This window comes from Fusarium phalaenopsidis (genome assembly GCF_050370095.1).
Source record: "Fusarium phalaenopsidis strain FUZ10S chromosome Unknown contig_32376, whole genome shotgun sequence".
NCBI classification, from domain to species: Eukaryota; Fungi; Ascomycota; class Sordariomycetes; order Hypocreales; family Nectriaceae; genus Fusarium; species Fusarium phalaenopsidis.
In genome coordinates, this window is record NW_028145382.1 from 566,702 (window position 1) to 591,352 (window position 24,651).

Below are 24,651 nucleotides of genomic sequence, written 5' to 3' on the forward strand. Positions count from 1 at the left end.
TGTTCCACGTAGTTGATTCTGCGCCCGAGAAAGGGCCGCGAAAAAGGCTTAATGACTGGGCGGCGCGTTGTTTATATAGCCAGACACACGCAGCTCAAAGAGGGGCGCTCTCCCAGCATCAAAAAATCTGCGTCAAAAGATGGCTGCTGTCACGGAAAAGCCCGCCTCGGGCGATGCTGCGGTGTTGGCAGAGAGACAGGATGATTCTTCAAATAGGCTGTCGATGAGCGGGTCTGTTACTGATCGAGCGAACTTGTTGGGAGCCACTGCTGAGGAATTTATCGAGGCTGAGGAGTATGGACGGACGATTGATCTCGATGAAGCGAAGAGGGTGAGTTGTTTTATCGCATTGACATCTCGGATCTAACTTGGGCAGCGCGCCGAGACGTTGCTCTACTTTCACGAACATGATCCCAACTTCAACACGGACTCCATCATTCGCCTCCAGGCTTTCGTTCAGAACGAGGATCTCTTTGAGAACCCCGAGAAACATCATGACCTCATCACAGACATCAAGACTGAGGTCGCCCTCCTGACCATGAACTCACCCTACGCCGAAGTTCGCGCTGTCGTCAGTAACAAGGACGACCCATCAGCACCCGCTGGCACGATACGGGCCTGGATTATTGGCCTATTCTTTGTCGTCGTGCAGAGCTTCGTCAACCAGCTCTTCTCGGTTCGCCAGCCAACCATCAGGCTTCAAGCTCCGGTCATCCAGCTTCTTTCGTACCCTCTTGGAAAAGCCTGGGAGAAGTGGATGCCCACCGGGGAGTTTACCTTGTTTGGCTCGACACATATGTTGAATCCAGGTCGCTTTAACCAGAAGGAACACATGCTGATCTCGATTATGGCCAATGTCGCATCAAGTCTGCCTCACTCACGATACATCATCTTCACGACTTGGTTGAAGAAGTACTTTGACATGCCCTTTGCAGCGGACTTTGGATTCCAAGTCTGCCTCTCGGTCCGTTTGGCTCAAGACATTTGCTCACACGTGCCATGCTGACCACAATAGCTGTCGATGAACCTGCTCGGTTTCGGACTCGCGGGGCTGGCTCGGAGATTCTTGGTCTACCCATCGTTTTGCATCTGGCCTCGTTCGCTGGCCACAGTTGCACTCAACCAAAGTCTTCACAATGGTAAGAAAACACTTATCACTTGTAGGCTACAGCCTGTTGACCATCTACAGAAAGCAACACGGTGGTACAAGGCCCCTTCAACAGGAAATACAGCATGACCCGGTACAAGTTCTTCCTCATGTCATTCGGCGCCATGTTTGTCTGGTTCTGGTTCCCCGAGCACATCGCCTCTGCTCTGTCTCTGTTCAACTGGCTGGCGTGGATCGCGCCCGACAACTTCACTCTCGCGGCGATCACTGGCGTCAAGAAGGGTCTCGGCCTCAACCCGTTCCCTACCTTTGACTGGAACGTCGCTACTTACAACGTCGACCCCTTGTTGGTGCCGTTCTACGTCACTTTCAACATGTTCATCGGCTGCGTGCTAGGAGGAATCACCATTGCGGGAATGTACTGGACAAACACATTCAACACGAGCTATCTGCCCATCAACACGAACACCATGTTTGACCATACCGGGGCCAAGTACAACGTTTCGTCGATCCTCGATGAGAACGGACTGTTGGACGAGAGCAAGTACCAGGCTTACAGCCAAGTCTATATTGCTGCCTCTTCAGTCACCTATTAGTCGGTTATTCTTACCCCTTCGAAGAACTTTGAACTGACTTGGCGCAGTATTTACTTCTTTGCTGTATACAGTGCCGTCATATCTTATGCTGCCCTGTATCACTGGAACGACATCAAGATGGGCTTCAAGTCCCTGTTGGAGAGCATGAAGAAAAACGGCAGGGTCAATGACTTTAAGGACATTCACACGAGGCTCATGGAGAGCTATACCGAAGTTCCAGAGTGGTGGTACTTGATTCTTAACGTGAGTTATTGTTTCGCGTTCAGTCTCCTCTCGCTAACAGGTTTGGCAGATTGTTGGAATTGTCCTCGGTATCGTCGCTGTCGCAGCTTGGCCGACAAACACAAGCGTGGGCACAGTTTTCTTTGGAATTGCACTTGCCATTCTATTCACCATCCCCACTGGTATCATCTTTGCGACCACTGGCATCGAAGTCGAGTACAATGTGCTTGCCGAGTTCATTGGAGGAGCGTGGCAACCAGGCAATGCCTTGGCGGTAGGCTATCCTAGGAGTCAATACTACAACAGGACTGACTCTGTTTAGATGAACTTTTTCAAAGGCTTCGGCTATGTGACTGTCGCTCACGCCCTGGACTTTGCGAATGATCTCAAGCTTGGCCACTATCTAAAGATCCCCCAGCGTCAGACGTTTTGGTGCCAGACAGTTGCAAGTGAGTATTTGATCTGTAACTAGAAATGACTATTCTAACTCTTCTCGACAGCTATTGTATCCGCCTTTGTCTGTACCGGCGTCATGAATTTTCAGATCACCAGTATCCCCGACATTTGCGAGACTAACCAAAAGGACAAGTTTAGCTGCCCTGGCGTCGAGAGCTACTTTACTGCTGCTGTCCTCTTTGGTTCCCTTGCACCCCGCAGAGTTTTCGGATCAGGAGCGCAGTATACCGCTCTGCTCGCTGCTTTCCCCGTCGGCTTGGCCTTCCCCATCATGTACTACTATGCAACCCGCAAGCTCCCCAAGAAGCACTGGCTTACCAAGATCCATCCCGTCGTTATCTTCAGCGGTGGTCACGTTTGGTCGCCTTACAACTTGGCCTACATGTGGCCCGCCGTTATTCCAGGCTGGCTCTCTTGGGTCATCATCCGTAAGAGGTATCTCACGTTTTGGTCCAAGTACAACTATGTGCTCTCAGCTGCTTGGCAGACCGGAATTGCGCTCGCGGCTCTTGTCATTTTCTTTGCAGTGAGCTATCACGGTGCGGATATCAACTGGATTGGAAACAGTGCGGATAGTGGTTGCGAGGTTGGCGCTTGCACTCGACTCAAGGTGCCCGAGGGTGAGTTCTTCGGGCCACAACCCGGAACTTTTGCGGGATAGATAGCTTGCGGGCTTGAGAGTTGAAGTGCTCTGTAGCTGTTGGGAGTGATTGGATAGTTTCAATAACGAGCCCGAATACCAAAATTTTCGGGAATGAAGCGGCAGCACGCTGAAATGCCTTCCCGCTTCGAGAGCTAAGCTCCTGCCGCACTGAGCCAAGCTGACACTAAGGTCCGGTTGATGTGCCTGAGCCCAGTCTGGTAGGGATTTAAAAATATCCAATAATATCTCAGAGACCGCAGCCTGATTATTCTCTGTAACAAAATGCACTGTTGATAATGTGGCAGGCGTTCTCGTCGCTTAAAAGTCAACCAATGATCTCTTAGAGAACGCAGCCTGATCTGTAGTGCTGACCATGAAGAATCACGAACTCCACGGTGGCCCCAGGCCTGCAGGTCTCTCTTGGTATGTCCCCTTGTCATTATCCTTATTACAACAGTGTCCTCTATACTTAAATAGTTATGCAGTGCTACCACTCCGCAATTGAGGCCCCCGGCCTCGTCGTTGGTCTCGCTCAACTCTGTTGGTTGACTCGGGTCCACCGCTGCAGTATCCCCGGGGTGGCGCATTTTCAGCTTTGGGCAGTCACAGAACGTGGTTTTGATATATGACAGGGCATCGCTTGCTGAGAGTCTGTCCCCCTCTACTACTCTCTTGTCGTCCTTCCTGCAATTCTATTGTGATCCAGACTTGCTGACAATTGTATCCTACACAACTTCTCAACTGGGTCCCACGCGCATCTCTAAACATGGATCCCCCTTCGATTATCGACTTCGCCAAGAATGGAGATGTTGAACCACTGGAAGAGCTGCTCCTTGAGGACGTCGACCTGGACATGCGAGATGAGCAGTATGGCTAAACAGTGATATCCTGGGCATCCGAGAATGGCCAGTTGGAAGTCGTCAAAATTCTTCTTGGAAAACACGCCAAGATCAATATCGCGGATAATATAGGCCTGCTGCCATTGCACTGGGCTTGCGCCAACTAGCACAATGAGATCGCCAGGCTTCTCCTCCACTCAACGACCAAACCGGAAGACATACTGCATCGCGATGGGTATGGGCGGTCGGCTCTGTCTTATGCCACCATATGTGGCGCGGTAGGTGTAATTCAGCGCCTTCTCTCTACGCCTGGTATCGAAATAAACTCACAAGACAGCAACGGCCGTACCCCTCTATCTTGGGCTGCAGCAAACGGCGGCGAAGAATGCGTGGTCTTGTTGTTGAAACGGGGCGCCCTTATAGACTGCGCCGATAACAATCACAGGACACCTCTCTCTTGGGCCGCGGGAAGCGGTCAAGTTGAAGTTGTTACATTCTTGCTGGATGAAGGTGCTCAACATGATTCCAAGGACAAGTCAGATCGCAGCCCTCTGTCTTGGGCTGCAGCGGGAGGACATGACGAAGTCTTGGTAGCGCTGCTAGCAAGAAATTCGTCGGTCAACTCCAACGACGCATCCGAGAGGACAACTCTGTCCTGGGCGGCAGCGAATGGCAGCGAAGAATGCGTCAGTTTGCTGTTGAAACAGGGTGCTGATCCAGATCATACCGACAACAATCGCAGGACGCCTCTCTCATGGGCTGCTGGCGAGGGGCACCTCTCAGCCGTCAAACAATTGCTCGCCTACAAGTTGGACAAGCAAAAGCTGGTTCCATCTGAAACCAAGGATGGCAGCAAGGCCATGCGGGATCCGGTCTCCGGCAAGGAGTCCCGACCTGCCAAGGACGCGGCCATTCGATCCACAACCAAGACTACCAAGAAAAAGGCCAAGACAGTCGAGGTGAACTCCCGGGACACCAAGTCTTGGACGCCGCTCTGTCATGCGGCATTAAATGGACACAAGACTGTCGTCGAGACGTTGCTATCGCACGGAGCTGACCCGATTGTCACAGTCACGGGGGACAGAGGAATCGTCACATTAGTAGAACACTTAAGTGACATGAAGCAGAGCCTTGAACGAGACGCTACAACACAATCGGCCTCGTCTATTAACGACTCAAAACCTGAACCGGCGGCGCTTGATGCTGTGCTACAGATTCTGAATCTGATGTCTTCCAAGTCGCTTCGAACGGAGCCCTTAGAGGGGGCTGCGATGGTGGACAAACAGTTCCTAGCGACGGTGGCAAGAATCCCCAAAAGTGAGGAGAGCTACATGGCAATGAAAATGTTCTCGGTCGATGCTGTGCTGAAAAACGGTCTGCGCAAACATTTGAACGGCGATGATTCGTGCTGGTGGCTGCACCTTCCTGCAAACAATGTGAGTCTCCTCTGACACTCAATATGGCACTTAGCCAAACTGACGTCTTCTTCAGATGACATGGGTCGAGGTATGCATCTGATTCAAGCAGCTGTTGTAAATAGAAGCAAGCTAACTTCTTCCTGCCAGGTTCTCATGGCAAAACGCTTCGAATGGGCAGGAGAAGAGGAGAAATGGAAACGGATCACCGTCCTGAAGCCAAAACTTTGGTCCGGACAACAGCACACGTCTTGGAATGAATCTTACCATGCTCGATTCATGCACCCAGCCTGCCATTCACTCGCCCTTCGTGCGTCGAAAATGCCGTTGTATTGAAGGCCCTTCGTGCTAACATATGTTTCAGCACAATCTGGAGGCAACGCAGATTCATCACGATTGAAGTCTCACTCTAAGGGACTTGTATTGTTCGTACGTCACATATGGTTCTTCTACCTTAATTGTTCTCTAATACGCGAGAATAGATGCCTCTTCTACACTGGGATGTGGAAGATGAAGTCGAGAAGTTGAAGCAGATCCTGAAGGAGAAGCGTTACCACCCTAAAGCTGCAGAGGCGACGAATGCGCAGGATGCAGAAAATGAGATTAAGGAAAGACCCTTCAACGCAACCGAGATGCTTTACTGGATGTATCTGGACCAGAAAAGTCCATTGCACGTTCGCAGGACTCTCGACCAATTCTACTACCACACGCTGACAGACACTGACGAGCGAGACAAAGACCAGACCGTCCTTCGGTACTTCAACGACAAACGCCTTTGGGTAAGAGGGTTCAAGTCGGTCCTCACCATGGTTGACCAACTGTGGATGTGGATGCTTCCAGAAATTGGGCGATCGCCCCCCGCCGTCATCACCGCGTTGCCACAAAGGTGCAACAGAATGACTTCGTCAACATCCAAGGGCATGACTGTACTGATAGCCAACATCATTGAGAGGGCTCGAGAGTTGGCGGTCAGAACACATGGCGAACTGGCAGAGGTCATCGGCAGAGGTCATCGGCAGAGGTCATCGCTAGCGAGTGCTCCAAGATTTACCTTGATGCCACGAGCGACCGGAAACCACCGATCCAGTTTCTGGAGATCTATAACACCTCGATAGGAGAGATTGCAAGAGCTGACTTCTTCCCAAGCAGCCACCATACTAATTATATCATTCTTCAGACCGACCGGGAGACGGGGCGGTTTAAGGATTTCCAGGAGAGCATCAGTTCGACGGAGACCACTGGAGAGAAAACCACACAGGCACGCGATCCAGACAGTTTGAAAAAGATGATCGATATCCGGAGCGACATTGAGGATCTTCGTCAAATCAAGGATATTAGGGAGGAGCTTAGCATCATGTCCTCCCTGTTTCATGTTCAGAAGGAGGTCCTCCAGGTCATGGACCACGCGATCAGGGACGAGATCGATCCAGTCTATCGGCACCCACACCTATCCCCCGAATTCTCAACCTCAACACCATCTATTTCGACCTCGAGCTCGCCCCCAGTTGATGTCAAAGAACGAGCATTCCAGTCACACATGCTCATGGCAGTGAACCGAAATATCGAAACAGTGCAGAGGCTGGAGGAATATGCAGAGCGAGCAGCTAGAGCGGTCTTTACCCCCGTTCTCATATCCATGTGCGCCGAACTAATGTGTTACCGACAAACAGATCCAACAACTGCTTGACCTGAAGAACAAGCAAGCGACCCTGTTGCAGGAACAACTGGCTCGAAAGCTCACAGTCCAGGCCGGCAAGCAGGGAAACACGATCATGTGGTTTACCGTCGCGACAATCGTTTTTGTAGGTTATATCCGGCTAGAGAGTACAACCGCTAAGTGCTTCCCAACTGCCGCTCTCGTTCATGGCCTCATTTCTAGCTCTTGAGGTATCAGAGTTCCCTTGGTCAAACGACAAGCTGTCGTTGTCATTTGTGCTCAAAATTCTTTGTGAGTAGTTTTCTTTTGAGCATTGATACAGCTATGGTGGCCTTTAAAGCACTTGACACCAACGAATACTAACACATCACGTAGTTACCGTGTCGGTACTTGTTTGCGTTCCTGCGGTGACCTTGGCTTTCCACTTGGACAGCGTAAAGGCCGTGCTAAGATATGTCCATAAAAATGTCAGGTTGGGATATATATGTCAACTTGTGGTGGCGCTGAAACGGAAACACAACCGCTCTTGGGGGGGGAATGAAGGATGCGCATTCTAGTGGACATGAAGAAAACCCAGTTTGACATGAAGAAGAAAAAGGAGACAAGAGGGGGGTTTTAGCAGAGAAGGATTAAACCAGGGATGACATTGTCGGAATCTATCCTTGTATGTGACTTCAAGTTCTGTATTGCTTGCGGTGTTTTACCTGAGGCTATCGTCACCTTGCTTTACGGGTCACAGTGTGGTCTTCGTAATTGACCAGTCTATTTGAGCCTCCTCTGATAAACTAGAGATTATCCCACCGGCCTTCAGCAGAGAGTCATGGTTTGCTTTGCGGTTGCCTGCTTGAAACTCAAGACCCACCCATGTCCTTCTGCTCCTTGGCTAGTCGGCATAGCGGACACAACTCGCTCTTGTTGCTCTTATGTACATGATCCGTCTTCCCACATGAGCCCATCACTTTGAATTTGCCCTTTGCCTGGCGCACATTGGTGCACACGTCGTGGTCTATCGTTTTCTTGTGGGGATAGTCGCACTGTTTGCAAGCGTACTGGGTGACTGTTTCTGTGCACATCTCAGCAATGCTTGTCTTTGTTTCGTTAGTTGATTTGCGGCAGTTAGAACTCTTGGGTGTGGAGGGTTTTAGGAGATTCGGGCGCTAAAGAAGTGGTTGAGTTGTGCTGGAGGTCTACTTATAGTTGAGACAAAAAGTAGTCACGGCTGTTGTTTACGTGGTGATACTGACCCAGGTCTCCATTAGTTGAATGAATCATTGTCATAGAAGACTGGGTTATTCTATGAAAATGGGATAGGACGGTTGCTGACTCTTATTCAATGTTTGTAGGGGGTTGAAACCTCGACTTGAATCACTAATGGTTTACATTCTGACATTTGTGTCGGCCTATGTCATGCTGAAGAGACTTTCTAATTGATGGTGACACAGCTGAGGAGACTTCTTGGTTTAACCTTTTCACCTTGGGTATATATTGGAACTTCAGCGTATGTTCATGGTCTACTAATTGTGCAACACCATGATTTTCTTTGCGGTTGGCTTAAATTTAGCACTCAAGGATCTTGCTTTCCCTCCTTTACCATTACAGATCATCCATATAGAATATTCCCTCTTCAGCGGGCATCCCCTTTTCCTCCTCTTCGCGTTGACATCTCTTACACGAGCCATAGTGCGTAGATGAGGTGGTAGGTTGCCACCTAGTACACGAGCGAAAAACACGAGCCCGTGAGAGTGCCTCTTCGCACAACTCATGGGATTGATCCCAACGGTAGATAGCCTGACATCGGTTGCACTTGTAACCATCGTAGGTCTGTTTGCACATTATGGCGTAGTATGGCTTCCCAATTGTTTTTAGTTGTCTTCGTTGCTTTTGACTGTTGAAAGGTGAAGCAAGTGGCGACTTGAGCACTGGCAAGTCTTCGGGTGGACTTATTTATAATTGTAATGAAAAACAAATCACAGTCGGAGTTGCTGCTGTGGAAGAGATACAGTGTGAAACCGGATAGCAAAATATGACTTGGAATGGGGCTGCGGTACGACTATGCCTCGCAGCCACTTGGGAGGGCACGTGGAACTATGAATTAATTTGAAGTGATGGTATAGTCCAAGCATAGGAAATCAGTGTCCTTGCTGTTATACATGGGTTGATCGGTCATTCAGCTCACCAAGGCGTTGTCCATACGAATCACCCGCCCAAAAGGCCTACGCCGACTTGCTAGTGAATGAACATGCTTGACGTGGCGAGGACTATCAACCACTTGAGCTTAAGTTTATATGGTACAATCTCTCAATGAATATGAGAGCCAACTGGACTTGTAGAATGATAGATGCTTCTTGCTATGTATGGCTCCACACACACTTAGGAATGACAACACAGCAGCCTCAATCATATTCACGCTCTTTACCACAGCCTACTACAACGATCAAGTCATTATTCTATTCACGTACGTGGATCGCCGGACCCATCAGACCCCCTTCAAGCATGAAAACAATTTCCCGCGTAAAAAGCACACGGAGTAGGTGTCATGCTGCAAGTCAGAACTGGCTTGCGAAGTGGACACTGAGAAGGGTAGTACGAGTTGATGATTCGGAGTGGGTGCCATATGTTTCGCAGGTCAGTCCTGTCTTCGTCTCGGTTCTGTACGACGGCTAGCCAGGGCAGTGAAAGTGTGATGGGTTCTCTAACATGAGTCGGGCGATACCGCAGTCGCGAAGAGCACAGGAGGAAAGCAACACATAGGTCAGGACTCTTGACAGACTCAGGAATCAATTCACCAGAAATCGTCTTGCGACTACGAATGGCAGCAACTCTACCACCATTGACTCGCATTGTTCCCATGTCTAGTATCGCACCTCCACTGGTCCAGGAAGTTATGGCCGTTGGCCTGGCATAGGTATTCTGGAAGTTGACTTCATCTAACTCAATTGCTCCAAAAGGTCGTTTGCTCATTCCATTGAGCGCCTTATAGGTTGGCAACACATCCATATTGATCTCTCATAACCCCCAACAACAAAGTGTTTGTGAATTGGTTGTCCATTAATATGGCCCTCCAAAACCTCCTATTCTCTCTACCAAATGTAATCGCTAGTCGGGGGAGCCGACAGCTCAGCCCTCTTTGCGCTCCCTGTCGAGGCGGTTGATTGAGAAAGGAAGGAAAAGTCTGTGCAAGATGCTTGGACGCGCCAAGTCGAGTAAAGATCATGATGGTCGATCACTGCCGATCTTAACCACGAACGCGATTGTTAACGTTACCTTTCAACACCCGGACGTGTCTTGCATAAGTGTATGCCTGTCTGTCTCACAATCCCAGCTTTCGCACCAAGACACCTTCCAGGTCAGGGGATCAGACTGCAACATTAGAAATGGAGATTTGACATGTATTTGACACTTTTTATTATGGAATTTCTGGAGAATTATCACATGCATCCTCGGTGGGGCGTTGACCCTCATTCACATGGTTATGCCCTCACATGTAACTTGAAACCTATTACCCTACAGCAACTGCCATGTCCGAATTTTCTCATAACGAGGTGGGATAAAGGAGAGCAAACAACTTAAGTTTGGTGCTCAAACTGATTCAATGGGGGAAAAATGGATTGAAGCTGTATACTATGATTCACTCCCTACTCCTCAGTGCTATCACTCTGCCAAGCGTCAGTCTCCCAAGGCTTCACAGACTTGCCCTCCACATAATCACCACCAGCAGGCCTCCACATCTGCCAAAAGGTCATGGGCTGTAGCTCCCTCTCAATCTCCCTCCACTCCTCGCCAGGTTCCGCCTTGGCGGGTTGCAACCGGTTGACGTTGACGACCGTGAAGCCGTGCTTCTTATAGACGGGTACACCAAGCTCGGTCGCGTCCAGCCACATCTCGACGCCCATCTCGTCAGCTTTTTTCTTGCCCCAGTTGAGTATCAAATCGGCGACGCCTTGACGGCGATAGTCTGGATGCGTGTAGAGGATGTTGAGATCTTGCAGGGTTAGAAGATGCGCAGATCGACAACCAGGGTTACTTACAAACTTGTGGTCGCGCTCCCATCTTACTTCTCGGTAGGTCAAATTTCTCTAGGCATCTGCTGACATACTCCCTCCTCTCCCCTTCGGGGTGCCAGTCGGCGTCTTCATGGGCGTTGTAATCTTCAAAGGGGTTGGTCGGACATATCTTCCAAAGACAAGCGCCGACAATGGTGCCATCGTCATTGACGACCTTGCCCCAGTAACTTGTTGAGTCGCCATCGTGCCATACCAGCTGGCGGGCTGTAGATTCCCTCAGTGACTCCTCCCTGGCAGAAGGTCCGTCACCAAGAAGAGGACAGAAGAGGCGGAAGAAGGGTTGATAAGGTTTCTCGTACGAGGCCCATTGGCACTCAATGACTTGATCAAAGTCATTAGTGAGATCAACTTCGAGCAGTTTGAACGTCATGACCGGTTTTTACTTCTTTTCACAAACAAAAAAAGCCCAACACGGCATCAAAGGTGGTGATCTTGGGGCGAAGAGAGGGTTGCAGTGTTGATATGAGGTGAGGCACAGATGGCTCGAGAACACGCACACCAAAACCGAGAACCTGGAAACCACACCACCACATTAATCACAGAGCCCCAACAAGGTCCTCCGTTTGCGCCAATTTCTCCGTTCGCTACTGACGATGCCGGACGCCACCGAACGGCAGGGATGTGATCAGGGGTGATGCGGCGCCACACCGCACGGGATAATGTTCCTAGATATGCAGGAGAAACCTCATTCACCCTTATCACCGTGACGAACTGTGACTGTCAACTCGCCTCTTCCCCTCGGTATCTGTTGCTGGTGAGATCCCGCGAAGCGAAGGATCCTTCAGCTCTTTGCGAGTCGGGCCTTCAAACTGTTATGGAAGGTGATTGCACGGACACTGTTCGGGTCGATCTACCGACAGTGCCGCTGCGGAAGTTACCTGTTGGTCCTAGACATCCCTGTTCGGATGGGGTTGCAGATTTGCAGGGGTGTTAGACCTGTGAAAAGTGTGATTCTGTGCCTCAGGGCATCATTGGTCTTCCATGCGTGATTATGACCTCTTTTTTTTGTTTCTTTCTTTCTCAAAAATGCTTTTTCTGATATCAAACGTCTCGGATGCTACTATAACTGTGAGTCCAACCACGTCCGACACCTGAGGACCCATGTATCAGGATCAGCACAAGACTTCCTAAAGCGGGTTGTAATACATGGGCCGTCCAGCCACTCAACTCCGGTAACTCCATCCGGGCTGTTTTAAGATCTCGCAGGGGTTGGGAATGAGCTGAGGCCTTCATTCTGTGACGACAGGGCTTGGGACGCCGAATAGGACACTACAGGGAGTCAATAAGACTCTTAGCAGAGCTGAAATCCCGCGTTCTACTCTGTTCTTTTTCTTTTCCTTCCATTTTCAGTGCGTGTCGGAGGACCCGGGGTGACTTCACATGACGAGTGGGAGATGCAAGCCGTAAGACGAATCCATAGGCCATGAATCCGTGCCGCTTTTTCCAAGATGTGACCGTGTTTCGCCTGCAGTGATCCCTTTTCTTAATTGCCTTTTTTCCCTCTCAAGTGTCGGCCCTGTCAGTCTTTTTTTCGTTTCTCAGTTTTCTCCTTTTTTGCACCATGTTACTGTTGCCGCTGGATCGCCCAACATGAGTTCTACGCAGAGAGTCATTACCGACTCCAACAAGTCTCCGCTTGTTCAGGTTTTGGCCATGATGTTTCTGGTCGTTGCCATTCTTTCGTGTTTTGTGCGCATGGGGACAAAGATCCACATGATCAAGGCGCTGAGGGCCGATGATATTCTCACCATTGTCGCAACTGTGAGTAGACCAGTCTTGGCCTCGGCGTTCATGGCTCACTCGGTGTTTTCCAGGTACTCTCGGTTGCCCAGTCTGCTGTTGTGTTTGTCGCATGCGACCATGGCCTTGGAAAACATTTTGACACATTGAGCACTGACGATGTCGACGTATTCTTCAAGGTAAACGCCCCCATCGTGACCTCTCTTGCACCATTGACCAAGTTTGCGACCGTAGACACAATATGCCATCAACGCCATGCTGATTGCCTCACTCTTCTGCTGCAAGCTCTCAGGCACAATGAGTCTCCGCATAATGGGTCAAAAGAGCCAAAAATGGATCTTTATCACCTGCGAGGCTGTTGTCGGCCTCTGGGGTCTCACTGCCCTCATCGTCAGCTTCTTCCAGTGCAACCTTCCTACTCCCTGGCTGTACGACGACGACGAAAAGTGCATTAACCGTACTGCTTTTTGGACTTATTACTCCATTGCCAACATCATCACTGATCTTGCTATTGTGGTGGTCATGTGCGAGAATGTCATGAAGATCCGCACATCACTGTCCAAGAAGATATTGGTGATGAGTGTCTTTGGCAGCCGCATCCTGTAAGTCTTACCCTGTATCTGCCAGATGCCTTGAGCCAGAGTACTGACATCGACATTCAGTGTCACACCTGCTATTGCTGTCCAGATCTACTACACCAACAAGGCCATCGCTTCAACAGACTTTTCCTTCTCCATCTGGCAAGCCGCCATCACCATCCAGCTGGTCCAATGCCTCGCCATCCTCACAGTCTGCGTCCCTAACTTCAAGCCCTTCCTCGACAGCCTAGAGTCGGGCCAGATCCGGATCGACGATCTCCGCCGACAGGGCAAGTCGAGCAGCAACGGCTACCCAACCAACCGGGCGGGATACGCGGGCTACAAGTCAGCCGAGAACAGCGCTATGGGCAGCCGATCACGAACGGCAAAGGAACCCCCCACGACCCAATCGCAAGCAAGTCAAGTCTTTGAGATGGTTGACCTGCCCAAGCACAGAGCCAAGCCGGCTGGGGATGCGACGTGGGATGGGCAGAGTCGAACGAGTCACTCGAGCCAAACGATTCTGATTCACCAGACTTGGCAGGTGGACGTGGAGAACATGCACGAGAGAGCAATGGAGCGGGACTAAAGAAGACACCGAATTTTTTCTTTTCTTTTCTCTTCCCCTGAGGGGAGGCGTGTGGCGCTTTGGGGTTTCATAGATGCGTAGACGACAAGAAAAAAGCAATTAAACATGCGGGATGGTCTAAATCTCCCAACTTTGTCACCTTAAAATGGTCTTCTTTTCATGTGAAGCCAACGTATATGCTGCAGGAGGCTAAAACGGTCTCCACTGTGAAGACGAACCTGCGGGATGCTCTCCCGCAAAAGACAGGGGGGTCGTTGAGGGGGGCGGATCCATTTTGCTGGTGGTTTGGCGGGCATGAAGGAAATGCGAGTGTCTTGCGTGTACATTGCATCAGGTAAGACAAGAAAGGACAAGCAGGATAAGAGGATGAAACACATCCTGTCCCGTCTGGTGTGATGTGGCAAGAGACGACAAGTCAAATCTGGCACTGCCTCGTGGCGTCTCTCTTCACTGTGATAACAGCTGAATCCTCTCTACGCGAGCTTATTCACAGTCGATCTTGTTCTATTCAACCAAATTGCGCAGATGATAGCCTCCATGCGTGGTCCATTCAGATCGCCCCCAGCACCCATGCAAAAGTTCCCTCCGCCGTAACCGAGGAGGAGGACAATTCAAGAAAAAGAAAGTAATGACAACGGCCCCCCCATGCTCGAAAAAACGGTCCTGACCTTCCGTCTTCAGGTTGTCACTTTATTCTCGGTACACGGCTTGCCAGGGGGTCCCCCCCTGACCTGGAAAATTCCCCTTGAGCAAGTGCGCTAAGATGCGACCGGGCGCATCGGGGCAGGATCCGGTTACGTTAAAGACTGCACCTGGATGCTATAGGTAGCATTCTACTTTCTGCGGCTGCATGCCTTGGTTGTCTACCGTTGACATTGCATCCAACGTGCATTCTTGATTACTTTTTTTCTGGGAGCTTTTTGTTGCCTACTTGCCTGTTCCCTTTCTTTTCTCCTCCTCAATTCTTTTCCCCATTCCTTTGGTGTTTCTGCTTGATTGTGCCGCACCACCACCGCAAACATGGGTAGCGATAACTCGTCCACCTACGAAATGGGCAATTCGGCGGCCGTCAAGGCCAGCAACGCTCAAGTCGCCGTTGAAGCTGAGCCTAATTCTTCGTCTCGATCAACGAGCACATACGGCGATAATGATCACTTGGCCCGACTGGGAAAGAAGCCAGTCCTCAAGGTACACCAACCCCCTTTGATGCTCCAAGCATCCATACTGACGAGATACAACAGCGCAACTTTGGTTTCATGTCCATTCTCGGTTTTAGCTGCACCATCCTCATCACCTGGGAAGCCGTCACTGTCCTCTTCGCCCAAGGCCTCAACAATGGTGGCACGGCCGGCGTCATCTACAGCTTCCTTATCGTCTGGATCGGCAACTTCAGCGTCTTCTCCACAATGTGCGAGCTGGTCTCGATGGCGCCCACGGCTGGAGCGCAGTATCATTGGGTTGCAATGTTGGCGCCGCGATCTTGCGCCAAGTTCCTCAGCTACCTGACTGGAATGTTGACTGTTGGCGGTTGGCAGGGCTCGGTTGCTTCGAGCGCGCTGCTGACCGGCAACATGATCTTGGGTCTTACCTCTCTGAATGATGATGGCTTTCAGCCCAAGCTATGGCAGGGAACGTTGCTGTTCTGGGCCATCTTCATCTTTGCTGTGTTCATCAACACTCTTGCCAGCTCTGCGCTGCCCAAGTTTGAGGGTCTCATCTTGATCCTTCACGTCTTGGGCTTCTTTGCCATCTTGATTCCCCTCGTCACTCTGGGCCCCCATGGAGATGCCAAGGAAATCTTCACGACTTTTATCAACAACGGTGCCTGGCCATCTCAGGGATTGTCCTTCATGGTTGGAATGATGGGCAATGTCTTTGCCTTTGTTGGTACCGACGCCGCGTTTCACGTATGATCCGCCACTTCGATGTTTGTAGCCACTGCTAACCCTCATCCTAGATGTCTGAAGAGACCGTCAACCCATCTGTCGTTGTCCCCACCTCTATCCTCCTCAGTCTCGTCATCAACGGCGCCTGCGGTTTTGCCATGATCATCGCCATGGTTTTCTGTATGGGCAACTTTGACGAAGCCATCGCTTCGGGTCCTGGAATGCTGGGCTTCCCTCACATGTACATCTTCAAACAGGCCACCAACTCGACTGCCGGAGCCACTGTCATGGCCAGCATCATCATGATCCTCGGAGCTTGCGCAACTGTGGGCATGCTGGCTTCGACTTCTCGCGTCTTCTGGTCTTTCGCGCGTGATCGCGGTCTCCCCTTCTGGCGCGTCCTCTCGACGGTTGATGAGCGTACTACTGTGCCCGTCTGGGCTGTCGCTGTTACTACAGGCATCGCGATCCTTTTGTCCCTCATCAACATTGGATCTCCTGTTGCCTTTCAGAACGTCACCTCCCTCTCTATCTCCTGCCTCTACGCCTCCTACCTCATCGCCGCAGTTCTGCTCCTCTATCGTCGTATGACGAAAGGTTTTACTATGCCTTCTGGCTCAGACCTTCCAGCCCTGGCAAACACTGCTGGCGCTGAACTCGTCTGGGGCCCCTTCCATCTCCCCGGTGTCTTTGGCATTGTCAACAACATCTTCAGCATCTGCTATCTGATCGTCATTGGCTTCTTCAGCTTCTGGCCCCCGATGCTGAACCCCACTGTTGACATGATGAACTATAGTGTTCTTGTCACTGGCTTTGTTGCCATCTTCAGCGTTGTCTACTACTTTGCCCGGGGACGAAAGGAGTACAACGGCCCTATTGTGGAGACTTAGAAGTCATCCGGTACTGTCTCACGAAAAGCGAATTTGTTTTTGAGCGATGCCCCCACGGGCTTTTGTTACCATGTTGTAGAGGGCGGCTACCATTCATTCTACCGCTTTGTACAATACTTGATGAAATGGCGTTTTAGAAACATAGTAATCCACGTTCTCTTCTTGCTCTACAACTCCAAGTTATCTGTGCGTCAACCTTCAGAGCTATCTGGTCCATACTACTATCGAGATGAAACCTTGTAGTCTAGGAGCGCCAGAGCTTCCAGATATTGCGCAGAACAGTCTGAATCTGCTCGCGACCATCCCAGATTGGATAGAATCCCACTGCAAGCAATGTCCACCACAGCCAGATGAGAGAGACGACGGTCCATGCAGTGAAGAACTATAGAAACGTTAGACACTGGAAAGAGGGACAAAGGTGAGACGTACTGTTTTGCTGAAGACGTAATTCGCGGCATACATGGGGAGTGGCCAGAGGACCCAATGACCGAGGAACGTGGCAATGGCCCACCAGAGCGCATAACGTGCCCATCGACGTTGAGTATCATCCTGTGGAATCTCAATCGTGCTGCTGCTCGTAACTGACTTGTCTTGGGAGGATTGCTGCTGCTCATTCTCGCCCAAGTCAATGACTAGCTTCTCCTCTTTGAAGTCGTTCCAGTCGTAGTTCTCGGGGCGGATCAGCGAGATGATGATGCTATACAGCATAGGACTGAACAGTGAGGCAACCGTGCCGTACATGCAGGGCAGAGTTCCTCCAGTTGATGCGACTGATACCTCTCCAGAGAAGGCGTACGCAGTGCCGAGCCAAACTCCGAGGCCTGTTCCCATGCCTAAGAAGGCAGAAGTGATGACAGCAGTCTTGCATTGTTTGCGCCAGGTGATGGTGAAGATGACGGGAATGACACCAGGACATGTGAGAACACCTATAAAAGGTTAGTAGTGAAACTTGACTGGGCTTGGGGTTACTTACCCAGCATGTAAAGTGTCCACCCCATATCAACACCGATGTAGTGAAACATGGCCGTGAAGGCAGCTGCCACGACACCAAATAGCACGACTCCAATGTGTCCCCAGCGGATCACCTGCTCGTTACTGGACTCCCTGTTGAAGTAAACGCGATAGATGTCAAAGGTCAAGATGGAAGAGACGGCGATGATTTGTGCCGACAATGTGGATGTGACAGCCATGAAGGTCATCAGGAGAACTGCAACGGCACCTCCTTTACCAGCGACAGCGACGGCAACGTAAGGCAAAGCAAGACCATTCGTTACCTCGGAGGCTGTCATGGCCTATAAAGACTGTTAGATCTCACATGGAGAGAAAACGATGGATTGCTTACCCTCGGGTATGTCGGGAAAATGGGCAAGGCTTCAAGCCCGAGCGAAGCCATTCCCACCACAGTGCCAAGACACCAGGGAACGCTGAAGTAAGAGATACCTCCAACGACGTATCCAGGCACAACAGCTTTAGGCGATGCAGCAAAAGCCTTCAAAAAGTAACCCGTATCCATCTGAAAAGAAAGGTCAGCTTCTGCCTCCTCCGCTGACTAGGCAGACTTACGACTACTGCTCCAAAGTTGGAGACGAGAAGAATGATGGCGAAAAAGATGCCTTGCTGGGACGTCATGGTGAGAAGGGAGCCTCTGTAGTTGCCTTCGATGACATGCGACTCTTGTGCAGCAACAACAAGATCGTAAAGGCCACCGATAGATCCCACGTATTCGGAAGCAATAACCTTGGCTGTGAGCCAGCAGCACAGAATGAGGATGATAAAGGTGTGGATATAATCGGTTAGGAAACTATGATCGTCAGGTTAGTCATTGTTAAGAGGGAACTGTCCAAGGTCCACCTACGTAGCTTTGATGCCTCCAACAAGTGTATACAGAACTACACCAAGCGGTAGCAAGAATGTTGAAGCCATGATGTGCATTCCAGTTCTGGTTCAAGTTGTTAGCTTCTGATAGCTTTGAACGAGGCTCAAGAGACGCTTACAGAAACGAAATGGCAGCAGATGCGCCCAGAATCATGTTGATGGTGTTGAGGAGGTTGTTGACCACCGCCAGAAAGGTGAAACTAAGATGAGCCACGGTGCCTAGAAAAGGGTCAACTGAGAGAAACCTATTCAAATTTGCTGGACATACCATATCGAATCCGAATGACTTCCAGGATCGTGTGCGCTTCAGGAATGCGGCTCTTGCACACGACACCGAGGTACCCAAAGAAAACGATGATAGTCGAGCATCCCGCACCATACCAAAAGGCACCGCTTATACCATAGCTATAAGTAACAAAGACACAGCTAAGCAATGCTGTGCTCCAGAGCCAGGACTGCCCATGGTTAGATATCTTGACGCCGCGAGACGGAATTCGACGTACAGATACAACAGCCGATGCGACAAGGCCGGTTCGGACTCGACGGTTAGCAACCATAAACCTGCAACCAAATATTCAGCATGAAGATTTATTGGGTGATCGTGGCGCGTCGTACGTCTCGGCTTTGGAGTTGTCTTCATGGAGAGTCTTCTTCAAAATAGCCGTCACACCGATCATGCCTATGCGGTTAGCTCGCGCCCGATGCAACTCTGATAAAAAGAAAAGAAACGAACCAAAAGCAAAAGCAAGTCCAGCTGCCACCACGACGCCATATCCAACCGATTGCGGGAGTGGCGATGGGATTTCGGGACTCTCGTCCGAGCGATGACTGAGCGCCATCTTGACTTTGCTTGACTTCAAAGAATGAAGAGGCGATATAGAATCCAAGTAAGGAGCACCATAATGTTGATCGAGCAGAAAATCCCCTCCTTATAGTGTTTCACGGGGGTCGCACACGGACACCGTTAATGAGGTAGTGCTCACATCAAAGACAGATGGCGAGATCGCACCCTTGCAGTCATTTCTGCGACAAGGTAGAACCGAGACATGATGAGGCTATTATAATTCAGAATGTCGTCAAACGAGAGACCCAATGAGATATAATTGCAAGCACATCTATATCCTGAAAAGACAGCCATCATCCCTTTTATTGAAGATAGCGAAATCTGGGGTTTCGACAGGGGTCGCGTCTTGGCTTCCAAATGCAGTTTAACGCCGATCGCACCATCGCCAACTTTCCCGGGCTACCGGGTTAAAGAGAACTTCCCCCCTGCCTGCCTGCCTCTTCGAGTTTGCATGCCTCCTCGTGGCAAAGAAACCATTCGATTTACGGCTATGCAAGACGGCGGCGCCCACGCGCCAAACTCGTGTCGGACGTGCCGGCAGAGGCGGGTCAAGTGTGACAGGCTGCTTCCGACGTGTCAGCGATGTGCGGACCTCAAGTTGCGGTGTTTGGGGTATGAGCGGAGGAAGAGGTTGGTGTGGACGAACAGTATGGCCAGCAGAGGCAAGATGATGGGGAAGGCCACATTCGACACAGCTGATGAATTCAGCAGAAGGCCTGACTCTGAAGTCCGTTTACTATTCCCACAGCCACGGTCAGGCGAACATGGTGAGCGAGGGGCGCGTCCCTCCCCTGTGTCAGTATCCTGGTCGCTTGTCGAACCTGGGCTGCAAGACCTGTCACAAGATTGCCGGCAGTACATACGCTACTGTGAGTCCCCTCCACTCCCCCTTTTGCTCGCTGAACTGACGAGTCAGTCGATCTCGAGCTGTCAAAAGAATGCGTCGTGTACAACGATCCGTCAGCGAACCCCTTCCTCGCACTGATGCCTCTTATGCCTGGTAGTCACGCCTTGTCCCACATTATGGTCTCGATATCAGCCTTCCACTTTACGCATCGGATCGTGATTAATCACATCCAAGCCCCCTCGGGCAGCAGCAGGTTTCCCACCCAAGTCTCGGAGGACTGGTACTCGCCGGAAGACCATGCCTGGCAAAAGAACCAGCCCAACTATGGCAACTCACTCAGCACGGCCTTCTCGCACAAGCAAAAAGCCCTTGAGTATTTAAAACACGAACTCCAAGTCCACCCGGAGAGAAACAGCGACGCGGTCATTGCAGCAGTCATCCTCTTTATCTGCTTGGATGTGGTCGAGTTTGGGGGCCGAGGGTGGAAACATCATCTGCGCGGTGCTGAAGAAATGATTCGGAGCCGCAAGTCAGCATCAAGAGGAGACTTGGACTCCGCCAAGTGGCTCATGTACTTTGACACAGCGTGCACGACGTAAGAGAATGGCCCTGATTGATCATTTCTTCGCTAATTTGTATGGCAGATTTGGAATCATGGGATCGACACTGGCACCAGCAAACCTCTCCAGCCGACCACCAGCCTGTTTGGACCCTTCATTCCTACAGACTCTTCGACACTCTGAACACCAAACTTGGGTTGGCTGTCCGGCTGAACTTCTCTATTTGCTCTCGGTTATTGATTCGATACGCTCAGTCCATCACTCAGTCCCCGAACGAGAAGATACGATTGCCAGCCTCTGCAGCTGCCTTGGCGCCTTTTCGCCCTCAACATGGGCCAAGGATTTCCCAGATCAACAACACTACCAGTCACGATACCACCTTGCCTGCACCTATAAGGCAGCGATTGAAGTTTATGCTTCTCATATCATCGGAACATCCTCCGCAGACCAATATCTATCTGAATCCTACATCCTCGATACAACGCAACATGGAATAGCCCACATGCTCTCGATACCACCACACGACTTTCATATCAAGAGTTTAGTCTGGCCGGCGTTTGTTCTTGGGGCAGAAACCGAGCGTCCAGATCTTAGACAAGCAGTGAGAGCGACTTTTCGACATATCTGGGTATCATCGTGCTGCTATAATGCAAGAAATGCAGCGAGGATGCTGGATAAGATATGGGCTTGGGGCGGTGATGGAAGCGGAGACAAGTCGTGGTTGGAGTTTGTTCGGGAGAGGGAAGAAAGCTGGTTGTTCCTGTAGATAGTTAGCGTTGTGAGACATGCAGTTGGCGGAGAGGTGCCACCACTCAGAGGAAGAAGTCTCAGGGTTGACGACTTAAATCTCGGAGACGAGTGGAGGCTTAGCCGAGCGGTAGCGGGCCGGTAAAGATAGATAAGAAAACAAAAAGGTAGACCATGGAACTCTAGCTCTAAATCCTTTTCTAAATCCTTCTGACGGCCACAACTGGACTATCTCTCGAGCGGCTTCGATTCCGTCATGTGCGGCCCAGCAGTACAACCAGCCAAGCCAATGCTGCCTTGAAGATAACCAACCGAGGATCCTTACCGAGAAAAGTAGCTATCGCGCAGTTTAAAAACCCGTATCGTCACGCTTATCCGTGTCTGGAAGTTTGGCGTCGACGGACCAATCATCGATAATTGCGCCATCACCATGACCAAATGTGGATATTTTGCGAGACGCGGAACGTTGAGGAGGGGTTGGAGGGGGAACGTGGAGGAGATGTCACCCACGAGATCAGATCTGCCTCTGGGGTTCAAATAGCACGTCCTCAAGACCCCAAGCCTTGATTCTGATCACATCATTTTCATCTTCATTTTAAGTTTCTGCCCTAGAGGCCCTATTGTTCCATCATGTCTAGCCCTCCTCCCCATCCTCTTTGCCCCCTCTCCGCCTCCGAGATCCAAGCTAGTGCACGCCTAGTGCAGGGTGTGTGGCCGGCATCGGTATCTCTGAGATTCAAGGTCATCACCCTCAGCGAGCCTCCAAAGCAGCAATTGGCGCCCTACCTGGCAGCTCTTGAAAAGGGATCGCCTTCTCCGCTCGATCGCCGAGCTTTTGTCGCATATTATATCCGCAAGACTGTAAGATTGCCCACCGCCGATTTCTGAATAGTTACTAAACGTTTTAGGACATTTTTCATGAAGCCGTTGTCAACTTGACAACCGGGACCGTTGAGAGCAATGTTAGGCTCGGGCCCCATCTGCATGGTAATGCGGACTACGATGAGGCCCAAATGATCGAAAAGGTCGCTCTGGAGGATCCCAAGGTGCTGGCCGAGCTTGAAAAGCTCAAGCTACCAGAAGGCACTGTCGTGTGCGCCGATCCTTGGATCTATGGTGAGAAAATCCATAACAGAAGCCTGACATGTACTTACAACAACAACAGGATCTGATGGTATCGACGACGACCAGAGAATGTATCAGGTTTTCCTGTACATGCGGGATCCGGCTAACTCTTCAGAGCCCGACTCGAACCACTACGCATTCCCACTGCCCATCTCTCCAGTCATTGAATGCACAGAGTACAAGGTAGTTCGAATCGACACCATGCCTACTGGCGCAGACAATACTATCAAGCCTCCTGCTCCATATCAACCAACGCCTGCCAACGAATACATTCCAGAGGCCCAGGAACTACGAAAGGACCTCAAGCCTCTCCGTGTCCTGCAGCCGGAGGGTGCCAGTTTCACTGTGACACCCGTAGGCGAAACCGGACATGTTTTGCAGTGGCAGAAGTGGAATTTCTTTATCGGTCAGTTGTCGCACACACTGGAAAGTTCATGTTGAGTACTGACATTATCTAGGCTTCAACCAGCGTGAGGGCATGGTGCTATACAACGTCAAATATGACGGTCGTCCTCTGTTCTACCGACTCTCTCTCTCCGACATGACCGTACCCTATGCTGATCCACGACACCCCTTCCATAAAAAGTCAGCCTTTGATCTCGGCGATGTCGGAGCTGGTACCACAGCCAACAACCTCCAACTAGGCTGTGATTGCCTGGGCAGCATCCAGTATCTCAGCGGGGTCATCTGCGACGACAAGGGCGACCCTTTACCCAAGGAGAACTGCATCTGCATCCATGAGCAAGATGCCGGAATCGGCTGGAAGCATGTCAACTACCGAACTGGTCGATCTGCTGTTGTCCGGTCCCGTGAGCTCGTTCTTCAGTCCATCATCACAGTCTCCAACTACGAGTACATTCTCATGTTCATCTTCAACCAAGCTGGAGAATTGACGTACGAAGTACGAGCTACAGGTATTTTGTCGACGCAGCCACTCGACCACGAGTTGAACAAAACCGGTGTATCCTTTGGCACGGTTGTTCACCCTGGTGTGCTTGCTTGTCTTCACCAGCACATCTTCTCTCTGCGTATTGACCCTATGATCGATGGACACACAAATCAGCTGGTCTACTCGGAAACTCACAAGATGCCGCGAGACCCTAACTGGAATGCACACGGCATCGGTTATGAACTTGTGGAGAAGACAGTTGAAAAGACTGCTGGACTTGACCTGGACTTTGAGCAAAACCGAACCTTCAAGATCACCAACCCCAACTCACTGAACCCCATCAATGGCAAGCCAGTCGGCTACAAGATCATGGCTCCCCCATTCCAAAAGCTGATGAGCGACAACGAGAGCTTCAACTTCCGCCGCGCCGAGTTCGCCGACCACAACATCTACGTCACCACCCACCGCGACCGCGAGCTGTTTGCAGGCGGCTGGTACACAAACCAGTCACGCGGTGGCACAGGTGTACGCAGCTGGGCAGAGAGGAGTGAGACGCTGACCCCAGAGTCTGACATTGTTCTCTGGGTGCAGTTTGGCATCAACCATGTGCCCAGGATTGAGGACTTTCCCGTCATGCCGGTTGAGATTCTCAAGGTGCATCTCAAGCCTGTCAACTTCTTTACCAAGAACCCTGCGTTGGATGTGCCACCAAGTGAGCAGGGTTTCAACCAGAGCACACTTATTGAGTCAAAGAAGGCTGAGCAGGCCAAGGATGAAGGGTGTGGGTGCGAGTCGTCAGCGGTGTCTTCCAAGCTGTAATTTCAATAGACTCTAAAGATTCAGATTCATGTTCCCTAGTTCTCAATGTGTAGCCTCGCACGCTGCCGTTCCGTGCGTCTTACTACGTTGTGACGAATTATTTTGCTAGGTTCACCCGCTCCGGCATGGGCACGGTCACGGGTGGCCAACAGGAGAGCCTGTACGCCTTGTGCTGGTCGGGTGTTGGTCGAATCATCAGAACAAATCTACTGCAGGCACAATCCATGTTTGCTTACCCACTTCATCCCCTGCCATTGAGTTT

At 50.8% G+C, this 24,651-nt stretch overlaps 7 protein-coding genes across 7 annotated transcripts; 5 read left to right on the forward strand and 2 right to left on the reverse strand.

Moving 5' to 3' along the window:
* Positions 1-223: 223 nt before the first annotated feature.
* Positions 224-7,165, forward strand: LRP88_14808 (OPT oligopeptide transporter protein-domain-containing protein; the record flags this gene model as incomplete). Its single annotated transcript, XM_083251143.1, has 15 exons — positions 224-331; positions 377-964; positions 1,016-1,139; positions 1,190-1,703; positions 1,776-1,947; positions 1,997-2,200; positions 2,249-2,375; positions 2,427-3,002; positions 3,532-3,546; positions 4,081-5,300; positions 5,430-5,589; positions 5,644-5,708; positions 5,762-6,247; positions 6,367-6,903; positions 6,974-7,165. 15 exons carry the CDS (start codon positions 224-226, stop codon positions 7,163-7,165), a joined length of 5,088 nt encoding a protein of 1,695 aa, XP_083093178.1.
* A 3,406-nt stretch (positions 7,166-10,571) lies between these two features.
* Positions 10,572-11,370, reverse strand: LRP88_14809 (acyl-CoA N-acyltransferase; the record flags this gene model as incomplete). Its single annotated transcript, XM_083251144.1, has 2 exons — positions 10,572-10,918; positions 10,965-11,370. The coding sequence occupies 2 exons, from the start codon at positions 11,368-11,370 to the stop codon at positions 10,572-10,574; spliced, it is 753 nt and encodes a 250-aa protein (XP_083093179.1).
* A 1,220-nt stretch (positions 11,371-12,590) lies between these two features.
* On the forward strand, positions 12,591-13,907 carry LRP88_14810 (uncharacterized protein; the record flags this gene model as incomplete). The annotated part of the gene is made up of 4 exons (XM_083251145.1): positions 12,591-12,761; positions 12,815-12,919; positions 12,975-13,342; positions 13,403-13,907. 4 exons carry the CDS (start codon positions 12,591-12,593, stop codon positions 13,905-13,907), a joined length of 1,149 nt encoding a protein of 382 aa, XP_083093180.1.
* Positions 13,908-14,957: 1,050 nt separating this feature from the next.
* Positions 14,958-16,683, forward strand: LRP88_14811 (amino acid/polyamine transporter I; the record flags this gene model as incomplete). Its single annotated transcript, XM_083251146.1, has 3 exons — positions 14,958-15,095; positions 15,149-15,814; positions 15,865-16,683. The coding sequence occupies 3 exons, from the start codon at positions 14,958-14,960 to the stop codon at positions 16,681-16,683; spliced, it is 1,623 nt and encodes a 540-aa protein (XP_083093181.1).
* A 244-nt stretch (positions 16,684-16,927) lies between these two features.
* Positions 16,928-19,115, reverse strand: LRP88_14812 (Sodium:solute symporter family-domain-containing protein; the record flags this gene model as incomplete). Its single annotated transcript, XM_083251147.1, has 8 exons — positions 16,928-17,065; positions 17,113-17,609; positions 17,657-17,975; positions 18,026-18,196; positions 18,247-18,484; positions 18,539-18,622; positions 18,678-18,777; positions 18,827-19,115. The coding sequence occupies 8 exons, from the start codon at positions 19,113-19,115 to the stop codon at positions 16,928-16,930; spliced, it is 1,836 nt and encodes a 611-aa protein (XP_083093182.1).
* A 954-nt stretch (positions 19,116-20,069) lies between these two features.
* LRP88_14813 (uncharacterized protein) lies at positions 20,070-20,848 on the forward strand (the record flags this gene model as incomplete). The annotated part of the gene is made up of 2 exons (XM_083251148.1): positions 20,070-20,271; positions 20,319-20,848. 2 exons carry the CDS (start codon positions 20,070-20,072, stop codon positions 20,846-20,848), a joined length of 732 nt encoding a protein of 243 aa, XP_083093183.1.
* Positions 20,849-22,186: 1,338 nt separating this feature from the next.
* LRP88_14814 (copper amine oxidase) lies at positions 22,187-24,389 on the forward strand (the record flags this gene model as incomplete). Its single annotated transcript, XM_083251149.1, has 4 exons — positions 22,187-22,417; positions 22,465-22,672; positions 22,722-23,087; positions 23,140-24,389. The coding sequence occupies 4 exons, from the start codon at positions 22,187-22,189 to the stop codon at positions 24,387-24,389; spliced, it is 2,055 nt and encodes a 684-aa protein (XP_083093184.1).
* Positions 24,390-24,651: the final 262 nt, after the last annotated feature.